General features: G+C 38.8%; 2 protein-coding genes across 3 annotated transcripts; both read right to left on the bottom strand.

Moving 5' to 3' along the window:
* Window positions 1–10,098: 10,098 nt before the first annotated feature.
* Window positions 10,099–13,954, bottom strand: myf5 (myogenic factor 5). The gene is made up of 3 exons (XM_084710938.1): window positions 13,476–13,954; window positions 11,743–11,815; window positions 10,099–10,635 (listed from the first exon to the last, which is right to left on the bottom strand). Exons 1-3 carry the CDS (start codon window positions 13,926–13,928, stop codon window positions 10,436–10,438), a joined length of 726 nt encoding a protein of 241 aa, XP_084567064.1. The 5' UTR covers window positions 13,929–13,954; the 3' UTR covers window positions 10,099–10,435.
* A 7,412-nt stretch (window positions 13,955–21,366) lies between these two features.
* On the bottom strand, window positions 21,367–24,074 carry myf6 (myogenic factor 6). Of its 2 annotated transcripts, XM_084710854.1 has the most exons (3): window positions 23,480–24,017; window positions 21,855–21,948; window positions 21,367–21,770 (listed from the first exon to the last, which is right to left on the bottom strand). In XM_084710854.1, exons 1-3 carry the CDS (start codon window positions 23,999–24,001, stop codon window positions 21,661–21,663), a joined length of 726 nt encoding a protein of 241 aa, XP_084566980.1. In that variant the 5' UTR covers window positions 24,002–24,017; the 3' UTR covers window positions 21,367–21,660. The 2 variants fall into 2 exon arrangements, with proteins under 2 accessions (XP_084566980.1, XP_084566979.1); XM_084710853.1 differs by having other exon boundaries at window positions 21,367–21,948; window positions 23,480–24,074.
* Between the last annotated feature and the right edge of the window lie 690 nt (window positions 24,075–24,764).

Raw genomic sequence — 24,764 nt, 5'->3', positions numbered from 1 at the left:
CGCTTTGTCGAGTTTTCCTTCATATTCTGTACCACCTCATTATATTATCATTTAGTATTTAGTTCATTGTGAATTATGTATGACAGTCTGAGACCCAGAGAGGCACTGATTTACCTACTAAATACTGATTTGCAAAGTAAATTGTTGGTGCAGCCCAGCCATAGAGAGCAGGTATCACCCTTGTTTTAAGAGCCTGTGATTATAACTCTGAGTTGTGTTGTGGTTCCCAGGGTCTGTCTTTCAGCAATTTATTGTAAGATAACAGCAATGGCATCAACCTAACCTCACTATGATTGTGGCAAAAACAAAGCATTCACAGGGTCTTTGTAAGAGCAAGGCTCAGTGTGCCTGCAGTCAGAATGGAGATTTGCAAAAATCTTGCTGGTTTTGATTTGGGATGTAGCCAGTATTTTAGAAATCCTGGCTGTCTCCAAGCGCTCCCTCTAAGAGATCAAAAACGATTCATGTAGGGAGGTTTTGGTAGGAACACAGACCAGAGCAGATTTTGGTCGTAGTCTCCCCGACCATACAGACAACACTGTGAAATCACCAGGGATGTTGGAACTATTTTGTTGGAGGGGTTGGTGTAAATATGGGCAAAATTCACTCCCTCTCTCAAGGCTGGTACACGGACTTGCAGCAAACAGAACAACAACTGAACTCACCTGCATCTCAACAGGATTTACACCATATATAGAGGACACAATACATATAAACTAAGATGTTCATTCACCTGCATTTCAACAGGATTTACAGTAGACATATAGGAATACTGAAACCCTGCAACACAATAAATTTCACCTGTTTCTCAACAACAAAGGATTTACAGGTCGGCTACAGTCAATAAAAGCCAGCAGCTCATTAAAGAAATGCACTGCTCTCAATCACAAACAAAAGAAAAGTTAAAGCCTCAACGAAGCCTGAAAACAGTTCACAGTAGGCTTTGGCATCACATACAGCAAACACAGATAGACTTTATGAGCCTAAATTAATCATAAAATAGTCTTTACCTTAAGCAATGCATTTTTTCCTGGTTATGCTTCTTGCAAAATCTTCCACAAAATCATCAAAGTCCAGCGCATTGATCAGTTCGCTCTTAATTGTAATGAGAGAAAACTGCCTTGAGGCGTTTTTGCATCATCTTAGTCCTCAGTTCATTTTTAATCCTGGACAGGCACTGGACGAAAAAAAGTGATCTTCCGCCAAAAACTGATACCGCCCAGTTTATATTCTGTATATCTGCAGCTGCTTTTATCTGGATCTTTATGTCTGTAGAAATAGCAAAGGGAAGTCTTTGTGAAACTAATGTTTCTCCGACTTTCTTTGCTCTAACTTTTTGCTATTCCTACACTTCTACTTCTGTCCATTTCATTTGTGTTTTCTACTCATTCTCAGCTCTTTTCGTGCTGATTTTATTTGTTTATTTCCCACATGACATCTAATGGATCCACTTGAAAGGGTGAGGAAGCGTGATAGAGCCTCTTGCACCTGAGTAAAGGTAACATGTTGACAATTTTGGAAATGTTGAAATTTGAAAATGATTCAACCTTACATTGTGAAATGTTCCACTAAAAGCCCTGGAACAGAAAGTCAATGGTCTTTTGTTAGCTCAATACAAAGAGCAGACACTGAAACTAATAAAGAGACTCTTGTAAATTGAAGGCATTAAACTCAAAGAGACAATAGAAGCACAAAGCAGCTCTGGCAATGTGTTGTACTCGGTGTTTCTTGCAATAAAATCCCAGTTGAGCTGTTCTCTGCCCCAAATAACCAGCATTACAGTGAATGACCAAAGCCTGAGGTGACAAAACCCGACAGCGCAGGTAACATTAATGCAGATGACAGATCTCGCACCTACGTCTGTGGCTGTTAATCAGGAGCACGGAGACCCTGAATTTAACACCTCCTCAGAATCAGGAATCATAACAAAAAGGTTCAACTCTGATGTAGATACCTGAGCTGATTAAACAACGTTCATATTCTCCTCAGCTTCTCTGAGGAACACTTTGTAAAAATATATGAAAGGTGTGAAAACACTTTTCATCACCTTCTTGATCTCTTTTGTAATCCTCCATCTACACCTCTGCACCCTGAAATAGCACCGAGAAAACTGTTTTAACACTTAGAATTTTTCAATCCTCTGACAGTGACATCATTTCACTATCACACTGAAGCTTACTGAAGTTGAAATATGGGATTATAATATAATATAATACATATACATATAATAAAATACAATTGTATATTATACTGTGGTAGAGGTGTACTGTTATGGTGAAATGAATAGACTGTAATGTAGACAGGCTGTGCACATAAATATATGCAATACACTATGATGTTAAACAGCTTGTAAGCAGGTAGTAAAATAAACATATATGTAAATATATACATATATACCAACCCCAATTCAAAAACTGTTGGGACGCTGTCTAAAACATAAATAAAACAGAATGCAATGATTTGCAAATGCTTTTCAACCTATATTCATCTAAATATAGTAGAAAGACAAGTTAAGAAGATGTTCAAACTTAAAAACTTTATTGTATTTTGTAAATGCACACTCATTCTGAATTGTGATGCCTGCAACACATTTCAACAAAGTTGGGACGAGGGCAACATAAGACTGGGAAAACTGCAGAAGGTTCAAAAACACCTGTTTGGAACATTCATCAGGTTAACTGGTAACAAGTGACAGTGTCATGAATGGGAATTAAAGGGGCATCCTTGAAAGGCATGGATGGGGTGAGGTTCACCGTTTTGTGGAAAACTGCATGGGCAAATAGTCCAACAGTTTAAGAACAACGTTTCTGAACACAAAACTGCAAGAAATTTAGGAATTTCACCATCTACAATCCATAATATCATTAAAAGATTCAGAGAATCCAGAGAAATCTATGCGCATTGAATGTCTGTGACCTTTGACCCCTCGGGCGGCACTGCATTAAAAACAAACATAATTGTATTGAAGACCACATTGGCTCAGGAACACTTTGGCAAACCGTTGTCAGTAAACACAGTTTGACGCTGCATCTACAAATGCAAGTTAAGACTCTGCCATACAAAGAAAAGCCACGTATCAACAACATCCAGAAACGCTGCAGACTTCTCTGGGGCCCGAGCCACATTTCAGATAGTTTTCAGAAATCATGGACTTCGTGTTCTCCAGTCTAAAGAGGTAAAGACCATCCAGATTGTTACCAGTGCTAACTTTAACAGATAGGTGTGAATGTGTTACAAATAAGTGGCTTCATGGCAACTGAGTTCAGGTGCTAGGCTGACCTTAAGTCATACCTCAAGCAAGAATTAGGAAGAATTCAACAATTAGTGTCCTCAGTTCCCAAACACTTAGTGAATGTTGTTAAAAGAAAAAAGGTGATCCACAGTGGTAAACATGCTCCTGTCCCAACTTTTTCAGAAGATGTTGCAGGCATCTAATTCAGAATGAGTGTATATTTACAAAAAACAATAAGGTTGATCAGTTTGAACATTAAATACCTTGTCTTTCTACTATATTTAATTATATGTAAAGCAAAAAGTATTTGCAAATCATTGCATTCTTACATATACCTACAAAAGTATATACAATGTTGGGCAAGCTACTTGGAAAATGTAGTGAGCTAAGCTACAAGTTATTCTACATTAAATGAAGCTTCACTACATTGGAGCTAACCACCAGAGAAATGTAGCAAGCTAAGCTACAATAAAATGACAAAAGTAGCTTAACTACATCAAAGCTATTTTTTAAAGTAAAAATAAAGTATCTATGTATCTGTCTGACTGTGTTTAGTAGTATATTTATTAGCCCCCTGTTGTACTAGGAGCCATCTAAACAAATATCAAATTATTTATTTAAATTGACCACAACAGTTTGGTTTTGTAGAGAAGTTTGTAAAACAAACAAACAAACAAACAAACAAACAAACCTGCACAAGTAATATTTCTGAGTAATATAACCCGAAGTTATACTTTTCAGCTTCTCCTGTCTTCTCATTTTTCCTACCTCTTCCTGCCTAAATTCCCTTCACACACACACACAGTTTTATTCTTTTGCTGCCAAAGGACATGTTGCTAGCTAGCGCCATGTTAGCTGTTGGTGTTTGCTGACTGAGTTGTGATGATTAGCTTAGCTAGCGATTGTTGTGTTAACTTCGGGAAATACCTGAACGTGTGTCCTTAAATTTGTGTTGGACGTCTTGGATGTTGACAGGAGTTTCTTTTTGGGGTTCCACAGTAAACACCAGAACTGTTCTCTGAGGACTCGATAAATAACATGAACTTGTTAAGGTTTGGCCTTGGAGATTCACAACATGTACACGTCTCTGCCCCCCTCCTGTGCCACTGTCTCCTGCTGCGCGAGCGCCATCTTGCCCCGCTGCGACAATTCGCGGCCTTTTTTTATACGTGACGTCACATAGAAGAGACGCATTTAAGGTTTAGAAACGCGTGGGGAAATGTTACTTCCGTGGGCGCTACCGCGTTATTTCATCACTAAAGTAGCTTCACAACTGAAAAACTATTTGATGAAGAAAACAGCGACGTTACGAACACGTTACTGAGAAATGTAGTTAAACTAGTACTGCCCAACACTGTGTATATGTGTATATATACAGTAAGCAAAGCAGTATAAAGGTAAAGTCACATCCATGTATCAGTGCAGTAAAGTGGCAGTTCAACAGTCGCTTATGGCCTGTGGGATGAAGCTGTCCCTGAGCCTGCTGATGCGGGACCAGATGCTGCGGTGCTGTCTGCCAGACGGCAGCAGGCGGAACAGTTTGAGGCTGGGGTGGTTGGGGGCTTTGATGATCCTGTTGGCCTTCTTTCCTGCACCGCCGGGTGCAGAGGTCCTCCATGGATGGCAGATCCGTCCCGGTGATGTGCTGAGCAGGTTTAACAAACCCTCCGCGGAGCCTCGGGGATCAGGTTGCTCTCGGTCGTGCACCTGCAGAAGTCCATGGTCAGAGGTGGAAGCGGCTGTTTCAACTGACTATTTCTCTTTGTCACCTAGAGTTTTATCCAAGGATTGTCCTCAGTTTACTGTCATAAACACTATAAAGAATAATGCCTCTATGTACAGGAAGGAAGAGGGGAAAAAAAGAATAAAAGAGAAAAAACTTTGACCCTGTCCTTGTCCCATCATAACCTTGTAAAAATAAAAAGGAGTGCACTGAAATTTCCCTTCATCATACACACTACTTAGCTGCTTTTGTGTTTTTTTGAAGGCCAAGTTTATTTTCTGCAGCTTGCACTCAGCTCTCACACACAATTTACAGATAATTAAGACTTTAATATTGTTTTCGGGCAGCTGAACAGGCTCACCTGAGTTTATTTAGACTTTTCTTTGTGTGAATTGATGTGTTTATATGTGTTGCAGTTTGCAGAACATGTCATTATGTGTGGGCGTTTGTGTGTGATCCATCACGCTGGAAACATGAATCCTTTGAAGTGCATGAATCATCTCTTTATTTATTTATTTTTTTCACTGAGTCCTGCAAAACATAAAGATGCACCAAAATAACCACATCTCTCCTCAGAATTAATGCAACTTTAAAATAAAACTAAAGAAAAAAAAACAATGTTGTGCGTCTTATAATAGTAAGTATGAAACGTAGAGAGGTTATTCATCTGTGAAAGGATCGTATTTAATGGTTAATAAAACATCCAGTAAATGCATCCAGGGTGCTGAGGAGTTAAATAAATTCTCACCTGCACTCCACCTGTTAGAGTGACTAATTGCTTAAGCCAAAGAATCAACACTCAGAGCTGTAATATCATCAAACTATCAGCTAAACAAATCAAAAATGCTGTTTTTTCGAGCATTACTAATAGATCATAAGTGTAACTGCATTACATAATCCCCTCTTCGGTCTCCGCAGTTGCTTCTTGCTTAGACAGCTGCTGCACAACATCACAGATTTTGCCAGAGGGCAGATTTAATTCTCCAAAGGCCCAAGTTAAACATTCATTAGAAGATCAGTATTCTCTTCAAATATGAGAAACTGTAAGAATGGTGTTATTACTTAGAGACTGTAAATAGTTCCCTGGGATTTAAGCCTGCTCATTTATATTGATCATGAGTGGTGGAATGTAACTAAGTACATTTACTCAAATACTGTTGACTAAAGTGCAAATTTGAGGTATTTTACTTGAGCATTTTTCTTTTCATGCTACTTTCTACTTCTACTCCACTTCAGTTACTTCATAGTAAATGTAAACTATTTGTTTTAACAAATAAGTTGTAAACAAGTTGAAGTAATTTTGTAATGACTCAGAAAAACAACAGATGAAGAGTCAGTTTTGCACACTGTGTTGAGAAAAATGTTGAGAAAACTCAATTTCAAGGCAACTACTTTGACAAGATTTTTGAGTTTTGAACCAGTGTTTTTAAAATAAACTAAGAAAAGTTTTGCCAACCTCTAATCTTTTGTTGAGATGATTTACTTTCCCTCTTCAGATAAACTTTAAGTTTTAGAAAACCTAAAATTTGCATTTCAAAAATTGAGCTGTGAGCCTGGTTTGTCATTGTTTGTGTGCTTGAAAATTAAATGTTCACAGCTGAAAATATTATATTTTTAGCCATTATAAACTTTCCATTTAATGAGCTGAGTCAACAGTTTTTGAAATCCAAATTTTTAGTGTTTCTAAAACTCAAAGTTCAAGTTTATCTGAAGAAGACAATGATCTCAAGAAAACATGATTAGTTGTTAAAATGTTTGAGTTTGAGTCTTGAGACAAACAAATCTCTTGTAGTAAATTGCTTTGAAATTTTGATTTTGAGTTTTTTTTCTGTGCAGTTGCTCCTTTGTTCCAGCATTGACTCAAAGACAACAAGTAAAACTGCTCCCACTGAATTCATCAAGTTTAACATATTCTCATGATTATTCAACATACTTTGATCTAACATTTTGAATGCAAGACTTTTACTTGTAATGGACTCTATATTAGTATTTTTTACTAAAGTAAATGATTTCCTCTTGCATGACAAGTGAAGTGTTGAAAGAAACACCTCTCTCTTGTGGCCTCACTGAGTACTACAGTAATGACTCTGCATGCCTTTGACTCAGGGGTCCATTTATTAATAATGTCCACTCTCTGTCAAGATCCAAATTCTGATAAATACTTAATGAAAATCAGACAGAACATTTCTCTTTTTCTCTTTCGCCCCTGATTTCGTGCTCGACCTCGACGTCCTCGATGTGAACTCGTGGCGTGTTTGGTGTTGACACTCCAAGCTCGCAGAGCGAGATTCATGAATCACAACCACGGTGCGGCCAGGGAAAACGACATGGGTGACATTTGGAGCGCTGTATGTATGCGGCGGCGGAGGAGAGGTTGGTGAAATATAAGCTGCTGCTGGAATGTCCACAATGTTTCACAGAGACAGAACCGCTGTGGAGCTGCTGGTATTTGCCTTTAAGCAGTGTTACTGTTCACTCTGAGCTTCTCTCCAGTGGTAGAATAACAAACTGCTGTTGGACAGATGGATATATGTGTGGACACATTCTATTTATATATATAATTTATGCTGTTTTTGAATGGAATTGATTAATTACCAGACTGATTTATTTGTAGGCTAATGTCTCACCTGCTAACTTAAGTATGAAACTTCGTTACAAAACTCTGCAAATTGTTTTAACTTCAAAAGGACATTTCATGGTTCCAGCATCTCAAATGATGCAACGTGGAACTATTTTCTGAATTGTTATAAACCAAACAATCAGTTGATTAATAGAGAGCAGTGCTGCACAAAATAGTTCAGAAGTAACTCCATCTCAACCAACCAACCAACCAACCAACCAACCATCAGAAGCAAATGGATCTGTGTAGAACCTCAGCCCACTCAGGAAGAACCCTTATTTCTAAGAGTGTAGAAACACGTCTCAGGATAACACAACATAACTCAACAAGCAGCTCAAATGAAAGCCTCCAAAAAACAAGTTGAAGGATTTATTGCAGGGTTGCATTAGTTTCAGCCTGAAGCACCTAATGAACTGGTGATTAAATAAATAAATTAATAAATATTATGGGTTTTTTTTTTTTTAGATTAAACAGCACAACAGTAGTTAAAAATACGTCACTGCTGCACAGCTACAACATAAAGTACATTTTAGCATAGAGAACTTCTATAGTTCTACTTATGTAACCTTTTTAATGCAGTACTTTTACATTTTAGTGTCTCTAAATTGTAGTATTGTGACTTTTAAGGATCTGAATACTTCTTCCACCACTGCTGACTGGGAATAGCAGCAGTAAAATGGCTTTAATTCTCCTATAAACAAGAACATAACGCTGAAGGCCAGAGCAAAATCATGATATATTGAACCACCATAAAAGGAACCACATAAAAGAGGCACACAAAAAAAGCCCCTGAATAGTAGATGTTCTTCCTTTTTTTGTAATTGAACAAAGACCGAGCACATCAGAGCAAATAGGAGAAAAAAAGAAATATGATCCAGGGAGTAGAGAATGTAATTATAAAAACAATAACCACAAAGAAAATACTGTATTGTGATTATAAAACGTATTACCTCTCTGTAGAGTCTATAAACTACAAAAACAGCCTGCTGCTTACTTCCAGCCTGATGAAATACATGATGCAATGTGACACACATGTAGCCCCCCTCCCCCTCACTCAAGTACAATTAGAGGCCATTTGTTCTCGACTCTGGTGTTGATGGTATAATCAGGGGTGTTAATGATGACTCACATTTGGAAGGAAACAACAAACAGGTACAAACACACAGGCGCACACTAAACACACTCCTCCCAGCAACATCAAAAGCACAAAGACACTACAGCGCGATCAAAGACGGAGAAAACGTGCGTTTTATTTGCTTTGTGAGCATTTTTGTGCCTGTTCTTGTTTAAATCCTTGCTTTGATGCAGAAAAAAGCACATTTTAAGGGGATAAAATGCCCTTTTACTGCCGCAGTGACTCATATGCAGCGGGCTACATGAGTGATTGCAGCAGTGTCAAATGATTAATGGTATCAGCTGACCTCTATCAGTTTCTAATGTGATCTCCACACCTTGTTAGGCGCATGGAGACAGTGCTGGACGAGCACCGTGCGAGACGGTCCTGTCACATCGTAAATAACTTGACCTTTAATGGTGATAAAAACACCCTTACTGCCCTCATTATGCAAAGGAATCTGCTGTCCTAAATTATTAATCTAGCTTTTGTATTAAAAGCAGATGATGCATTTTGGACGTGTTGCTTTTAAAACACTCTAAACTCTGACTAATCACCACTTTTGCCATTAGATAATGTGTTTCTCTACGCGTGTTTTCTGTCTTGTGAAAAAAAGCTGCAATAGTGCGAGCTAATTGACTGTTTTTGGTGCAATTTTGATGTTTCCAACTTTGTTCCAACTTGTTTTTTGTTTTTTGTTCAACTGAAAAGCATTGACATGATAATGATTTGTCAGATTTTGTACATTTATACGACTTACAACCTGAAACAAAGCAGTCCAACTTTTGAGCTTCACACCTTGAGTGTGACGTCATGGGAAAATGGCCGCTGTGTAAATATGGTGGCTAGCTTGATTAGAGAAATCAAAGTTTACCTCATTTGTGCTTCTTTTTCAAAGTACACTGAAGTACAGTTAGAAATAAACTATACATAAGTACACTTAGTGCACACTGAAGTGCACACTGAATACACCTTAATTAAGCATAATTAGTCTGTATTACAAAGGATTTGAAAATGTCAGGATGTACTGACAATAAAGTTGTACCATACGGCACAGTATTGTATTGCATCATATCGTAAATTAATCACAATTGTAAAAGTAAAATAACTTGCATTGTGCATTAAACTATCACTGTAAGTGTTGCATGATCTGTAGACTAATTTTTGAAAAAAAACCAAAAAACTTGTAAACATGCTACTGCTAGTCAACAGTTTTTGGTCTCACTTTGATTTTTCTGTGTTTTATGTTGACATTTATGTTTATGGTGAACAACACAACCTTTAAGGTTTTTTTTCTTTCATTAGTTGATCAAATTTTGCCCCATATATTAAGGTGATGATTAATAAGCCATCTGAACACAAAGAAAGGAGAAGAAGAAGAGTGTCCAAAAAAAAAACAAGGCTCAAACTTTTATACAAAACAGTAAAAGATTTAATGTTCATGACAACACTGAAAGTACAAAAAACTGCTTAAATACCACTTAATGTTGGAATAAGGCAACATTACATTAACTGTCATAATTAAATATGTCTCATTGGGTATAATAGCATGTATAGAATAAATGGGCACATTTACATTACATATTTACAATCTCATGTACAATATAAAAGCTGTTTGCCACAGAGTCTCCTTCAGATTTGCACAAAACTAGTTCTTATCTCTCGTTGCAAATGCAGCTGTTGTTTGGTGAAAGCCAGGCGCCCGCCTGTGGCAATATATCCACGTCAAAGCCAAGTTTCACAGCTTCACAGGACGTGGTAGACGGGCCTGGATCCGGGGCTCTCCGGCGTGCAGGGCTGCGAGTCGGAGCTGCCGGGAGAGAAGGTGGCCGCGTCTCTCAGGGAGGCCGGTCCACAGCTGGACTCCACCGAAGACAGACGGTCCACGATGCTGGAGAGACACTCCAGACTGGAAGCGCCGCCGGCTGTCTTATCGCCCAAACTCTCTGAGAAGAAGAGGACAGAGACAGCATTTCAATACAGGGATCATTTCATACTTTTAAAAATAGTTTCAACTTAAAAAGTTAGTGTCTGGGATGCCACAAAAATTTAACTTGATTAAATTTGACAAGACAAGTTGAGGTAATTTTGTAATGATTAAAGACGAATAAACATTTCTATATTGTAAGAAAAAATCAAGGGACTTATTGACAGATTTTTGAGTTTTTAACCAAACTCAACCTCTTAAATTTTGAAATAAACCAAAAGCATTTTTCCAATCTATAATCTTAAGCTGAGGCAATTTCATTTCCATCTTCAGATAAACTTGAATCTTTGAGTTTTCAAAACTAAAATTTACAAATATTATTCAATATATTAACTACCACTCACTGTCATTTCATTGATTTTACTCAATACTTTTTGAAATATATTTTTTTGAGTTTATCTAAAGAAGAACAGTAATTTATCTCAACAAAAAGATCAGTAGTTGGTACAACTTTTTCCAAATTTAATAGTTTGAGTGGGGCTCAAACTTTCAGCAAATAAACTTGATATTAATGCAGATGTACCTGAGAAAACATGTTCAACGAGCTTAAGATATTGAGTTCTGTTCATGAACATTACACACAAATTAATTTTCCTTTTGCATTTTCTCAGTTTGGAAAGTCAGACCATGTTTCTTTAATGATTTGATTTAACTCAGTGCAGTACATTCACTCAACTCATCATTTCAAGTCAAAAGACGTCAAGTTAGAAGAACTCGTGTTTATAAGTTCTGAAAAATATATTAGAAAGTTTATCTTAAATTGAGCAAAATAAATGCAACTTGTAACTTAATGAGAAAAGGTTAGTGGATTCCATTAAATTTCAATCAGATTTTTTAAAAGTGTATAATGAGTACATTAAAAAACTAAAAGAAATGCTTTTTATTTATATGTTTTATCAGTTTTTTATGGCTTTCATTTAAATCACAGTACTGGGACTCCAGGAGGCTAAATAAAACATGCATGTAAAATAATCTCCCATTCACTCATTAGGGTTTCAAAGCACTATCATGGCACGGATGCATGTCATATTCATATCAGGCTGCTGTTGCTGTCAAAAGGTCTTACCATTCTTCGCATATGAATAACTGCTGCTGTAGTTTGCATTCAGCTGTTGCCACACTGGACTGTTGCTGTCAGCCTGCAAGGAAATGGGAAATCAAATTTACCCTTGAATTCTTGTAAGCACTTAAAAAAAAAAAACAGCAAACAAGTATGATATGTTATGGTTATATAAATATATATATGAGCTAGGAAGAAGCAGGAAAACAACCAGTGCCCTTCATGATATTCTGGACAGGCCAATAAATCCTGAATTCCAAAGTTATGGGCTTCTTTATTTCACATCCACCTTAAAGCCAAAGTGGCAGCGTGCACTCCCTTTCCCCCTGCCCGGGCCAGCTCTGAGCGTGGCGAATCGATTGTATCAGTGGAAGCAACACCAGTTTGTGCAAGATGACACTTTCTCCGAGTAAATCTGCAGAAAATCCTGGCAGCGGTGCAGAACATGCAGTCAGGATGGAATGCAGAAAAGCGCCCCGGTTTTTCCTGCCAGACTTCAGTAAGGTGGATTTAGCTCGGTTTATTAGGGCTATAAAGTGTCCGGTGGTGGGAAAGCCATTACTGCATCCAGCATTATAAGTTCTTCAGCATTAGCTGATGCGCTGTCACCTTCAGACTGTTTTTGGTAACAGCTAATTCATCCTGACTCGTAATAACAACACACAGAGGACAGAGATACATGTAAAAACTACTGAATAGATGTTTGAATTAAAGAATTACGGGAGAGTATGGCACGCATGAGGGAGCATGGTAATTGAGGTCTTGGGGCAAGACAAGCTTATTTGATTAATAGGTTTCTAAATTGGAAATCCAGGCTCTATTTTGAAATGGAATACTCTACATTATAATGAGAAATGGCAGCGGTGTGCTGGTTTAAATGGAAGACTCTGCAGATCAGCAACAAAGGCCTTTTCAGGTGAAGTTTCTACAAGACAATATGATACATTGTACTTCATGATATTACACTGGGTATACACTGTAAAAATAAACTATTTGTTTTAACTTAAAACAAAACTTAGTATCCTTGTTGCCTTAAAATTTGCCTGGGATTTAAACCTGCTCATTTATGTTGCCCATCAGTAGCAAAATGTAACTAAGTACATTTACTCAAGTACTGTAAACTTAACCAAAACTTTGAGGTACTTAAATTGAGATAATTCTTTTCATGGTACTTTATACTTCTACTCCACTACATTTCAGAGGAAAATGTACGTTTTTTTACTTCTCTAATTTTTTTTTTTGACAACTTTAAACTACTTCTTTTAAGTTATATTTAAAGAAGTGTCTGGGCTACAAGTTGGGGTAATTTTATAATGACTCAACATAATTAAACTTTTCAAGTCAAATAAACTTGATATTAATTCAATTGTACTTGAGAAAACAAGTTCAATAATTTAGCCAATTTTTCAGTCACACTGATGAACATTAGAAAAACATTTGTTTGATCGTCATGTTAATAAGAAACGTTTAGCTGATTCCACTAAAGTTTTAAAAACAAACACACAAATGAAGAAAGCTTTTTCAAATCAAGTTAACAAGTTAAATTAAACAACTGATTTGAAAAAATCTGTCATTTGTTTGTCACCCATTGAACACATTTTTTTTTAGATTGGTTCAAAAATTCTCTTTTTTCCGTGTGTGTAATTTTTTGCAGCGTTGAGTTGCAGCAAGGCCACGTTAGACTCTGAACAACCAGATGTTTGAATGAAGAGCCTGAACATGTGGATCAGGGGTCTTACCATGCCGTCAGAGCAGCTGGACAGCGGGCTCCCAGGCTCCGAGCTGCTCTCTCCAGGCAGACCATAGTAGTTCTCCACCTGCTCTCGTAGAAGCTCCTGCAGGCTCTCGATGTACTGGATGGCGTTGCGCAGGATCTCCACCTTGGGCAGGCGCTGGCTGGGGTTGGCTGAGGTGCAGCGCCTCAAAGCCTCGAAAGCGTGGTTGACCTTCTTCAGCCGCCGGCGCTCGCGCATGGTGGCTGCCCGCCTGCGGTCCACAAAGTTGGATTTGCGCTTGCAAGCCTTGCAGGCCCACTGGAGGCAGTGACCCGGCTGATGGGGAGCCCCGGGGACCCTGACGTGCTCATCCTCCTCGGAGCCAGCGAGCTCCACGCCGGGGCCAAACTCCAGGCTGTCTGGAGATGAAGCGCACGCTCTGTCGTAGTAGACCTGGGATGGTGAGAAGACGTCCATGATGTGTGGAGGAATGAATGGAGAGATGGTGGGTAGAGGACTGGGCTGAGAGAGAGGAGACCTCTGAGTGATATGAGGGGTCTGTTGCCCTGGGGCCCCCCTTATATGCCCCCAGGCCAGAGCCTAGGGCCCACATTGGCCAGCTCTAATTACCATGGCCCATTGGCCCAGCCAGAAGGCAGGCTGGGGTTAGCTCAGTTCCCTCCCTGCCCCATCTCACCCCCCAGTACCCTGCAGAGTTTCCCACATCTGCACTTACTGGTGTTTTCCTACTCATCACCACCACCCTCTCCTTCCAAGGGCCCTGCTCCTGCAAGGCCATGATGAACACAATGCTGGGGAATGTTTCAAGAGTGACCATGAACATTTGCAGCTTTAACCACCACATGATCTGTTTTGAAGTTAGAAAAGTGTTTCATTTTGGTTGATTTATCTGTAACCAGCGGTGGGAAAGACTTAGTTACTGTTCCTAAGTAGAGGTTTTGGGTATGTGGGTATTTTGCTCACTGCATGTTCAAAACAGGCTCGCTACTTTAGTTTTAATGCATTTGAGGAAAACTATTGATTATTCTTATTTAGCATCATTGCACACTACCTTCCCAACATCAAGACCGATTTCAACCTAATCGATGGAACAACATCACATAGAAAAAATTATTCCTTGGTGCATTTGTCAGTGCATATCCCACACGACAGACACAACAAGATGAAAATAACATTAAACAACATAATAAGATGAAACAGACAAGAGATGGTGACTCTGAGGTGAGGTCCAGCTAGCTTTGCACAGAAACAGCCTGTAGAAATGTCACTCAGAGGGCTACTTTTTACTTTAAACATTGCTGCACTTTTTCACTTTTACATGAGTTAAGAAGTTTAATCAGTACACAAGTATCTGTACCTCTGCTTGAGTAAATGTGTGTATTTTTTCCACCTCTGTAGTTGACCGGCCTCCAGGCATCATGTCCAACCTGACAATGAAAGTGACACTCAGCTATGAAGACATAAATATTAAGGTCAGCGTGTTTTGTTTGGTCAAACTGTGCAGAAAAAGAGGGTGACCACTTGCAGGAGTATGCAGGGCTGATTTTTACGGTGGAGACAACAGCGTTGCAGATGCAGCCCAGCTGCAAAGGAAGGTGTAACATTTCAAGCCCTGTGAATTCACATTACAGTGGCAAGCCCCCTCTAAACACCCCGCGCTCATCACTGAAGGTGCTGCCAATGAGGTGATCCCTGATTGCCAAAGCTCATTAAAAGAGTAATTACACAATTGACACCACTGCGCAATTCCCTGCCACCACTTCACCTCCGAGGACCAAATTTTAACCATTAAAAGTTATTGACACAAGTCAAGTACTTCAATTCAGCACACAACAGATGGCCGTTATGGTGCAGTGGGTTTTATTCAAGTGGGGGACAGAAGGTTTTAGGTTTAAGGGGCTCCTTCTTCTTCTTCTTGTCTCTCTCTTTTTTTGAATATATATTGAATATGAATATATAGATTTGCATGCACTGTATATATGATTATGTATGGTCATACATAATATGAGCATCTTGGTCATTCTTGATTATTTATGTGTTATTTGAATTATATATTAATTATGCAAGTATTGTATTTTGAGTACAGGTGAAGGATAACAAAAAGTAAATTTGTTGTGTTTTTAAACAAGCTGAAACGTATCCGTGATATGTAATGACACAATAACATAATTTTAAAAAGATTTGGAAGAATGCAAAGATGTTTTAAGTGCACTTGCAGTTTTATATCACATTAATTTTGTTTTACTGTTATTTGACTTCATTGTTTTATTCTGTCTCAATGTGATCAAATGTGTTTTATTATGATTATGTTGCAGTCTTATTGTGTGTGCTATTGTTTTTATTGTGGATTTTATGTCTGGAGCACTGGACTGAATATGAGTATTTCACTGTGAACATACTTTAACAAAAAGTTAGTTTCTGGGCTGCATTCAAATTTCATGTTGACTGAAAATGAAAAAGGCAAGTTGAGGTAATTTTGTAATGACTGAACACAAATAAACATTTCTTGTCAAATAAACTAGGTGTTAATTCAGTTGTATTTGACAAAACATGCCCAATAAGCTTAAGATATTGAGTTGAACCAACAAGATTTAAGATTTAATTAACATTGTCCTTCCTTAAAAAAAAAACTGAATAAGTTGAAAATAAATTTATTGGATATCTGACATTTTTTTGCAGTGCAAATGAAACAGTCCCGAGAAGTTTTAGACATTTTGTCAAATGTAATTGTCTTCATATTAGTGTAGAGATTGTGCTGTAAACTGCGCTGAAGTCTCTCTGTTTGCAGAATTTTTCCTCCTCTAGAAGACACAGATTGTCAGACTGAGAAGCCTTTTCTGCAGCTCGACCCTGACGACTGTAATGATGTTGTTGACAGCTTACAAGGATACAATGCGGATATTTCTCACAATGTGTCAAAACGTTTGGTGAGCCCCCCCCCCCGCCTCCTTCTCTGGGAACAGCGCGCACCTAAGAAAACACCAGTACCTGCTGCTGCCTCTGAATTGCCGGCGGAGTTTGGATTAGGCACAGCTGAAGAAGACATCGGCTTGTAGCTGCTGAGAAGATCAAAGGCTGTTCAGGCGGAGAACAACGGCGACGATGAGAAAACCTGGCATCAAGCGACAGATAATTGAGGCTGGAGGTAGATTGGCGCAGCACATGGTGTTATTGGTGATACAGTGGAGACGCAGTCAGTGCGCACAGGCCGCTGCCGGGAGCTGCGCGCGCTGCTGGTCTCTTGGGAACTCTCCCAGTTTGCTTTTTTGTTGTTCTCAAGGGTCAGAGACAGAGCTAAGTGAAGGGCAGGAGGTGATCTTTTATGTCCGTCTTCACCTCACGTCTGAAAACCTTATTTCTTCTAAACGGCCTCAGGCTTTGACTTAATATGCTGCTGGACTGGTGCAACACACGAACCCTGACAGAGAGGCGATTTATCACATTCCTGCAAAATAAACACCTCCCTGAAGCCCGTGTCTAATTCTACTTTAGTATTTTTAACTGCAAAAATACAGTCATCTTACATTTATTCAAAGTTGAGCCTCATTGACACTGGATTTTTGGGGCTGATGCTGATATAGATATTAGGTAGAATGAGCTGATAAACTGTCAATTATAAATAACTATCATTTAAAAAAACAAAGGAAACAAAAAATAATTAAGATTTTTAAAGAAAAATGGTAATAACCATTGATAGTAGTAATAGTTATTTTACTGTTAACATTCATATCATGTATATATATGCTTTATAAACCATTTATTACGCAATTGTAAAGTTCCATTAACAGTTGAAACTTTACCTGGCAAAGGTTATTGGTTATAGGCTATTGAATATTGTATATATTTATCAGTGGTTCCCAAACTGGGGGGCGGGGCCACCTGGGGGGCGTGGAGACACTGCAGGAGGGGGCGTGGATGACCAGGAGAGAAATATGGAGTGAAACAAGTGAAAATGATTTACGCAGGGGAAATAAACAAACCAGAAAACTCTTGTTTGTTTGTTTTATTATCAATGATTGATGATACTGGGAGCATGCCAGAACCACTGATACATATATATTGTACCACTACCAATATTAAGTAGCAAGAAATGTTGGTATATTGGCCGAAAAACTTTCAGTGGTATTTTTAATAATTATTAATAACTATAAATAAATAAAAAACACACAAATAAAAAACAAAAACTCAGTTATGTGAATATAAAGATCATTTAAACAAAGAGAAGAGACTATTTTCCCAACTGTCAAAATGCTGTTAGCAAAATTAAAATGGAGTTTTGTAACTGTAGTTACAGTTTAAAAGAAATACACATTTATTCAGAATATAGCCTGACAGATACTGGAGTATATAAAGTACATATTAAAGTTAAATTAATAAAGGATCGATTATAGATATAATGCTGCTTATAGCAACAATCCCAGGCTCTAATTCCAAGGTTATTTTTGCCTTGAGATGTTGGCTGCCCATTGGATGAGCTTGAGCACAAAAAGTTAGAAAACCACTAAATTAGAACAACTGGTTGTGCTTTATTTTATGCTCTTGTAATTTCCTCATAGTCTCCAGGAAGTTTCCTGAAGGAGCTGTTTAATTTGGCCCTAATCGTAGGGAAAACAGAACGTTCTTAGACAGATATCTTAGTCAGACTTTAGCTGTGTTTTAAAGCATGTGTGGAATTTTAAAAAGAAAGTGAGATATGTGAATAAATTAAGTTTAATTAAAATAAAAACCAGATACGTTCTTTTTCAAGGTTCTGGTTTTTGTTTAAGTCTGTTTTCCCCTTGTCCATTTTACATTCCTCACAGGAATTAGTGAAACAAAAGAAAAAAAAAAACTTTTTGAGTGGCAACACCATTTGTTTGGCAGAGAGCAGACAGAGGTGCACGACTGCCAGCCCTGCTGCAGTGAATCCTTTTCCTTGCAGGATATTCAGGCAAAGAAAGTCTGGATAAATCAGAGCATTCAGGCTCCAGGCTTATCCCGTCCCCTCCTCCTGTAACAGCTCTGCTTTCATCAGCTCTGACTTTTAAAACACTGCCTTCACAGCCAAATGAGAATTATATGGTGTCATCAGTAACACCGAAATCCCTGTAAAGTTAGACAAGAGAGAGTCGGGGCTCACAGATTTTCCCGTCTCTTTGTGGGGAGTGCATGTTTAAAATAAGACAGTGAAGTTCAAAACACAGCTGGGTGACTTTTTACAGCTGTAATTCTTCTAATAGCACAAAACGCAGGTTTATGTCAACAGAATATTTACATTTTAGACAGTAGGAAGTGTCCGTGTCAAACCAAGCTGTTCTTTATTCCAGGACAAACTGTCACTGTTGATGTTTTAGGTCAAATGAAACCATTAAATGAGCAGATATACCCACCGATCTGCAAAATGTCGTGGAGTACCGTTGCTATCAGACTGAGTGAGTGAGCAGGAGCCCATTAAAATCACATTACTGTTTAGGGATATCATGTTTCTGTCTGGTGTCTGAAGAAAACAGGATATTTGGTAAAAGATATGAATAGTTCTGTTGAAAAGAGTCCCCTAAGAGCCCTGGATTATTGTGTGTTTTACAGCTTCGTTTATTCACATCCTTTTTTTTTAAATAAAATACTAATACGAATAAATAAAAATACATCATCACATGTGTATCTTGCAGTCAAAGTTTACTTCTTTTTAGTGAAAAGTATGCAGTAAATGCAGAACTGGCTCTTTTGAGTGTTGTATTATTAAGTATGTTTTTAGGATGATGCTTTTATCTGCTATCAAATACATATAGTGGAGTAGAAATACTGTAAATATTTCCCTTTTAAAGAGATAGTTCAACCCTTTCTATCAAACTAGTAGCCTTGTCATAAACATTTTTGCTTTGAATTAATCAGATTATTGACACTAATGTTACAACAATGGTCCCGATATGAGCAAATAAGGAGGATAATATGTGATATGTGGGACTTACGCATGTAGAAATGAGTGCTGTAGTCCAAATAGCGAGTTGGTGACATGGATAGTCTATTAAATAAGTTGAAATTGTGAGTTGTCTCCCCCTGCTGCCTCCTCCCCAGACTCATGCAGCGAAGTGAAACGCTGCAGGAGCTCAGGACGACACGGTCAACTGACAATGACATGTGAGGACTCGTCCTCCACTGTCAGCTGATCAGCTGTTCATAAGTCTGTCAGTTGATGTAAAGTTCAGCCTGTTATCCTGATAATAAAAGTGCTCTGAAAATACACACTCTGGAGTTTGAGTTCAGTGACTGCCTCTCTTACTGTCTGCTAGACTCCAATAACATTTTGTTCAGTTTAACTGTTATAAACATCTGTGTCTCCTACAAGTTCATTAATAATTTCTCGTGACTCATAAACAGACACTAATTCATTCAGAGAACATCTGGCAGTGACATGAAACAGGCAAATAAAACTCCACTACATCTGATGATCTCTGATGATATATCATGGTCACATTGTGATTTATTACAGTAAACATATTACAGATTTCTCCTTTAACTGAACAATTTAACTGCAAGCAATTAGTGGATGAATTTTAAAGTTCTGGCTTTAAAACATCTCATGTAACAGTTTTCCACAACGTGCTGTTTTCATTTTCTTCACATTGAATCAAATGATCAGAAAGATTAACGGCTCCTTCATTTGAAGGGCAGCTTTGTCACTGTTCATGTGTTTATACAGTCTGTACTGACGGTCAATGTAGTCATTCGACTTCAAAATCAATTTGTGCCTCGTAGACTACTTCGTGATCAAAATTTAGATCTGGACATCACTGAACACTGTGGCTGCGATGTCGCGTCAACTTTCGATGTCTTGCCATGAAACACGAAATTGCTATAAGTACAACCCTAGAGTTGAGTAAATGCACTTTTCTTTCAAACATGGCAGAATCTATGGTGAAATATCTTTGTTTTCCTCTTGTTGGATGTTATATAGAGGTCATTGGCTTCTGATAAACCTGACACATGTGTGTATGTGTGTGTGTTTGCAGGCCTGAGAGATGAGGCAAACTCCCAAAGGTCACCCGGGGCTTTGTGTCATCCACGGAGATCTGAGGGAGACCAGCACGTCCCGACATCACCAACAACGTGACAAACAAGACTGAATGGATTCCCATGCCGTTAGCATCACGTCACGCATTTTCATTGCTCATATGTAAACACTTCGCCATGTGATGACCAAGCAAACAATGACGAATTAGAACCTAATTTTTACTTCATTATCCCAATGGGCTTTTGCGCTCAAGCCCGCTGCCCAAGTTTCCATGTCGCCAACATATGATAGGAGAGGAGAGGAGAGGAGAGGCACGCTGGGTTTGGAGGACGACTCGAGTTACTGTTGTGGGAGCAGTCCTGCTGGAGGCCAGTTGGAACAAAGAGAAGCAGCCTGGCAGCGAACTACTCCAGGGCAGATTTTATGGACTTCTAATATCCGTGAATGCTGGGGGAACTGGTAGATTTAAAATGGTGGTGCTGTTTTTTTTCTTCCCCCCCCCCCCCCCCCCTGTCTGTCTCTCTCTTTTCTTATAAAACTCAGAAACACACTGAGGGACCTAAATCTCTTTTTTTATTTCAATCTTAAATAAACTCTCCTCACTGTAGGATTACAGTTCAGCAAACCGTTAAGTTTGCTAACAACAACAACTCTAGCGTTCTCTAACAGTAGCTAACAATATTGGTAACTTATAGTAAGCTAAATTACTGTTTGTCGAAGGAGTGGTATGTAAAACTTCAATTTCCTGTTGTCTGATGGCAAATTACAGTGGAGAAAAAAATATTAATATAGCCTACACTTAAACTGATGCTATTTTATTTTAGGCAGGCCTCTTTTTAGGTGGCTAAAATATATTTTATCTTGTTTTTCCAGCATGGCCTTCAATAAAAAAGAATACAACCATTTGGAGTCTTGCAAAAGTAGCAATTTATTCTCTTGGTCAGTTATGTACAAATACTTAAATACAATGTCAGCTTCCTTAAAGAGTTTGTGTGCTTCTGAATATAAAATAAATAAATCTAAACATCACATTATTATTATAAAATATGTACAAATTGGTTGCTCCTGCTGTACAAATGAAGGCTACATACACAAACAGAAGCCAGAATGGCTGAATGGAAATAATTTATCGATAAATTAATGGAAATTTTTTTGATTTTAAAAATTGTCATCTAGTCAAGGTCTCGCGCTGATGCTTCAGTTTTCTGAGACGCCCTCGCTGTAGTTGATCTTCTCGTCGCTGGTGATGCTGTTCACGATGGAGGACAGGCGCAGGAGGCTGGAGGACGCAGAAGACTCACTGCCTCCTGAAGAAAACCAAGGAAATTGACCACTGATTGGATTTATTTGTTTATTTATAGCTGACTGTAAGCGTTGTTTGACAGTCATACCTTCTCTCTGGGTTGTCATTGCTGCAGTGGAATGGTCAGCAGAGGTCGACCACGTCTCTGAGGCCTTTTTCCAGTGATACTCATGACTCGCCACCTGTAGAAACATACATATATTTTGTCAGTATTAACCTGCGTGGATACGCATATGTATAGTGTATTAAACTGACTGTTTCCATGCTTAAAAACGCCTGTAGGCTCATCCTGAAACAAGCCTAACATTTGTGAAAGACATAAAAAAAGAAATAAAACAAATAAATAAGACAAACAGATGGTATGAAGCGACTAAGATTAACATCGGTGACATGCTTACTGAATATCACAGTGTTAGTCCCATGGGAATAAAAATAACATAGTGACACTGAGATATAAACATGCAGTAAACACATCATGGCATTAACAGCATCACAAACACTTTGCAAGTCTGTGCTGGAATAATATAGAGATTTTACTGATACAACAGAGAATTAAAGTAGGGAAGACTGGACACTGTTGCAACAGGGGACAGTTGCAACAAGTTGTACTCCAAAGAAACATCTGGTAAAGTATTTTTTTTCTCAGCTGTATTTTTGTCACACTGTCCCAGTCTTTTGTATGAACTTGTTTAGTTTGAATCATTGTTTTCTTGACTGCTGGGGGACATGCTTGACGTGTGTCAAGGTCACTGTATCCTGCAAGCACATGATGTTCTGTTATGGCTGACCGTCCCCAAGCTTGAGACAAAAAGCAAAAGTTAACTTGTGAAATTTTGTTTTTAACACGTTGCGACGTCCCCTGATCGTGTTAATTATGAACAATGTGCTATATGTAATCATCTGCAGACACAGCAGAGGCATGTATATTGTTTAATCAAGTAGGACTACAGATACTTTTTACTGTATAAAAGTAAAAACTTCCCTCTGATGGACATTTCATTAGGTCATTTATGTAATTTTTGTCTTGTTACGTCATTTTCATCTCATAGTTTTTGTGTTGTTACGATGGTTTTGTCTTGTTTCATGTATCATGCATGATATGTACTGATGGATACACAATTGTCACATTGTCTATTCACTGTGTTATGATCTATCCATTCAGACTGACATAGGTTTCATCTTGGTACACCTTTTATGTTCTTTTGTTACATTGTTTCCATATTGTTACATCTGTCATGTGTGATACGATGCATACACCTGTTTTCTTTTTTATGTGTCATTGTCCCTTCCATTTCGAACATAATTAATAATGCCCCTCAAATCCTTTAAAACAAAAAGTCACAAGCCTGTTTTGGAAATGTACGGAGTAGAAAGTGCAGATATTTGTGTTTAACTGTAGGGAGTAAAAGTAAAAAGTTGTCAGAGTAATAAATACTCAAGTACCAGATACTCAAGTGTCAAATACCTAAAATCTCTATTTACATACAGTAACAAAGTTTTATCATCTTTAAACTAATTAGCAGACAGATTAGTTATGCAGATTTAGTTGGTCTAGTCCAAATAGCCTCTGAGTAGCTGAGAGGAATCCAGAGTGTTGCAACCGTCCCAGGTCTCCCCTACAGAATGAGATCATCTGAATATCTCAGATTCTTGATAATAAGACCACTGTAAGGGCCGTTTTGTTTTTGTTTTTTTCCTCCAGTGATTGCTTACACTGTGTTCCTTGCTGTTAAAGTTGTTGGATGACCCGTTTTGCGTTTTCTCCTGCTCGTCCAGCGTCTGCAGCAGGTCCTGTAACCGCTCTATGTAGCTGATGGCGCTGCGTAAAATCTCCACCTTGGGTAGCCTCTGGTTGGGGTTGGCCACGGTCTTCCTCTTGAGCGCGTCGAAGGCCTCGTTGATCTTCTTCAGCCTCCTCCTCTCCCTCAGCGTGGCGGCCTTGCGTCGGTCCGTGGGCGCCGACTTCCTCTTGCAGATCTTGCAGGCCCACATGAGGCATTGGCCCTCGCAGTGCGCACGGAGGCCCGGGGGCGCAAGGACGTGCTCCTCCCCGCTGCTCTCGCCCCCTGTCTCGGACGGAACGTTATCCTGGCCCGGGGACAGGGGGCTGTCATTGCCGTTGTACAGAGGGGACACCCCCGCCATGTCCAAGTGCTGTAGTGGTCCATGATCCCCTTCTTCCAAATAGCGCAAATCATTGAAAAGATAAGGGTTGGTCTCAAAAAGGTCCATCATATTGTTGCTCCCCCTGTCTCTCTGTGTTTTGACAGTGGGACTCTGGCATTTAAACAGAGCAGCAGGGACACAAGTCACCAGTCAGACTTATATATAGAATGTGAAACTCTATCCAACACTTTGGCTGTCACACTGCATCATGCATCTTTTTTTCAATGGCTCTTTACAACCTACTACCGACTTTGCGGAGGAAATGCATGTACATTATAAGACCATGCAGAAGCTGTTGAAATGTCACCTCAGGTTTCATGACAAGTGCTTTAAATATCTGCATCAGGACAAAATGGCAATACAATGATATTTCCCAGTGGAGCCACTGTCAGTGAAAGCTGTTGTTGCACAGTCAACAGGGCAAAAAATTGAGTTTCTGGTGCCACTTTCATATAGGAAACACTTCCTAAAGGGTTCATGAGCTGTAATTAATGGCTTTATTTATGTATTTTAAAGGGAAAGTTCACTTCAAAGTCAAAAACAGACCTTTTTCCTCTTACCTGTAGTGCTAGTTATTCATCTAGATTGTTTCAGTGTGAGTGTCGGAGATGGTCATCAGACTTTACAACTCCTCCCTTCAGTCAATAGACTGGCCCTGGACTCATCTCACCATTATCAGAAGCTAATTATTATTTATTCAACATTTATATCTCCACTTGGGAAATATTGATCCAACACCACAGTAGTTTCACCCAATAATTCAACAGTGCAATACTTGTGTGCATTAATGATAATTCAGTAGTGGAATAAACTGGTTTAGACTGGCGTCAAT

The sequence above is a fragment of the Lutjanus erythropterus genome, chromosome 22 (genome assembly GCF_056507025.1).
Source record: "Lutjanus erythropterus isolate fLutEry1 chromosome 22, fLutEry1.hap2, whole genome shotgun sequence".
Classification (NCBI taxonomy): Eukaryota; Metazoa; Chordata; class Actinopteri; order Lutjaniformes; family Lutjanidae; genus Lutjanus; species Lutjanus erythropterus.
This window is presented reverse-complemented; position numbering and strand designations above follow the sequence as displayed.

Coding starts and splice junctions, on each gene's coding strand:
- myf5 (XM_084710938.1), bottom strand. CDS start 13,928: ATGGACGTCTTCTCACCATCCCAGGTCTACTACGACAGAGCGTGCGCT. Junction 11,816..13,475: donor CCAGCTGCTCTGACGGCATG/GTAAGACCCCTG, acceptor ATTTCCTTGCAG/GCTGACAGCAACAGTCCAGT. Junction 10,636..11,742: donor TTATTCATATGCGAAGAATG/GTAAGACCTTTT, acceptor TCTTCTTCTCAG/AGAGTTTGGGCGATAAGACA.
- myf6 (XM_084710853.1), bottom strand. CDS start 24,001: ATGATGGACCTTTTTGAGACCAACCCTTATCTTTTCAATGATTTGCGC. Junction 21,949..23,479: donor TTAACAGCAAGGAACACAGT/GTAAGCAATCAC, acceptor ATGTTTCTACAG/GTGGCGAGTCATGAGTATCA.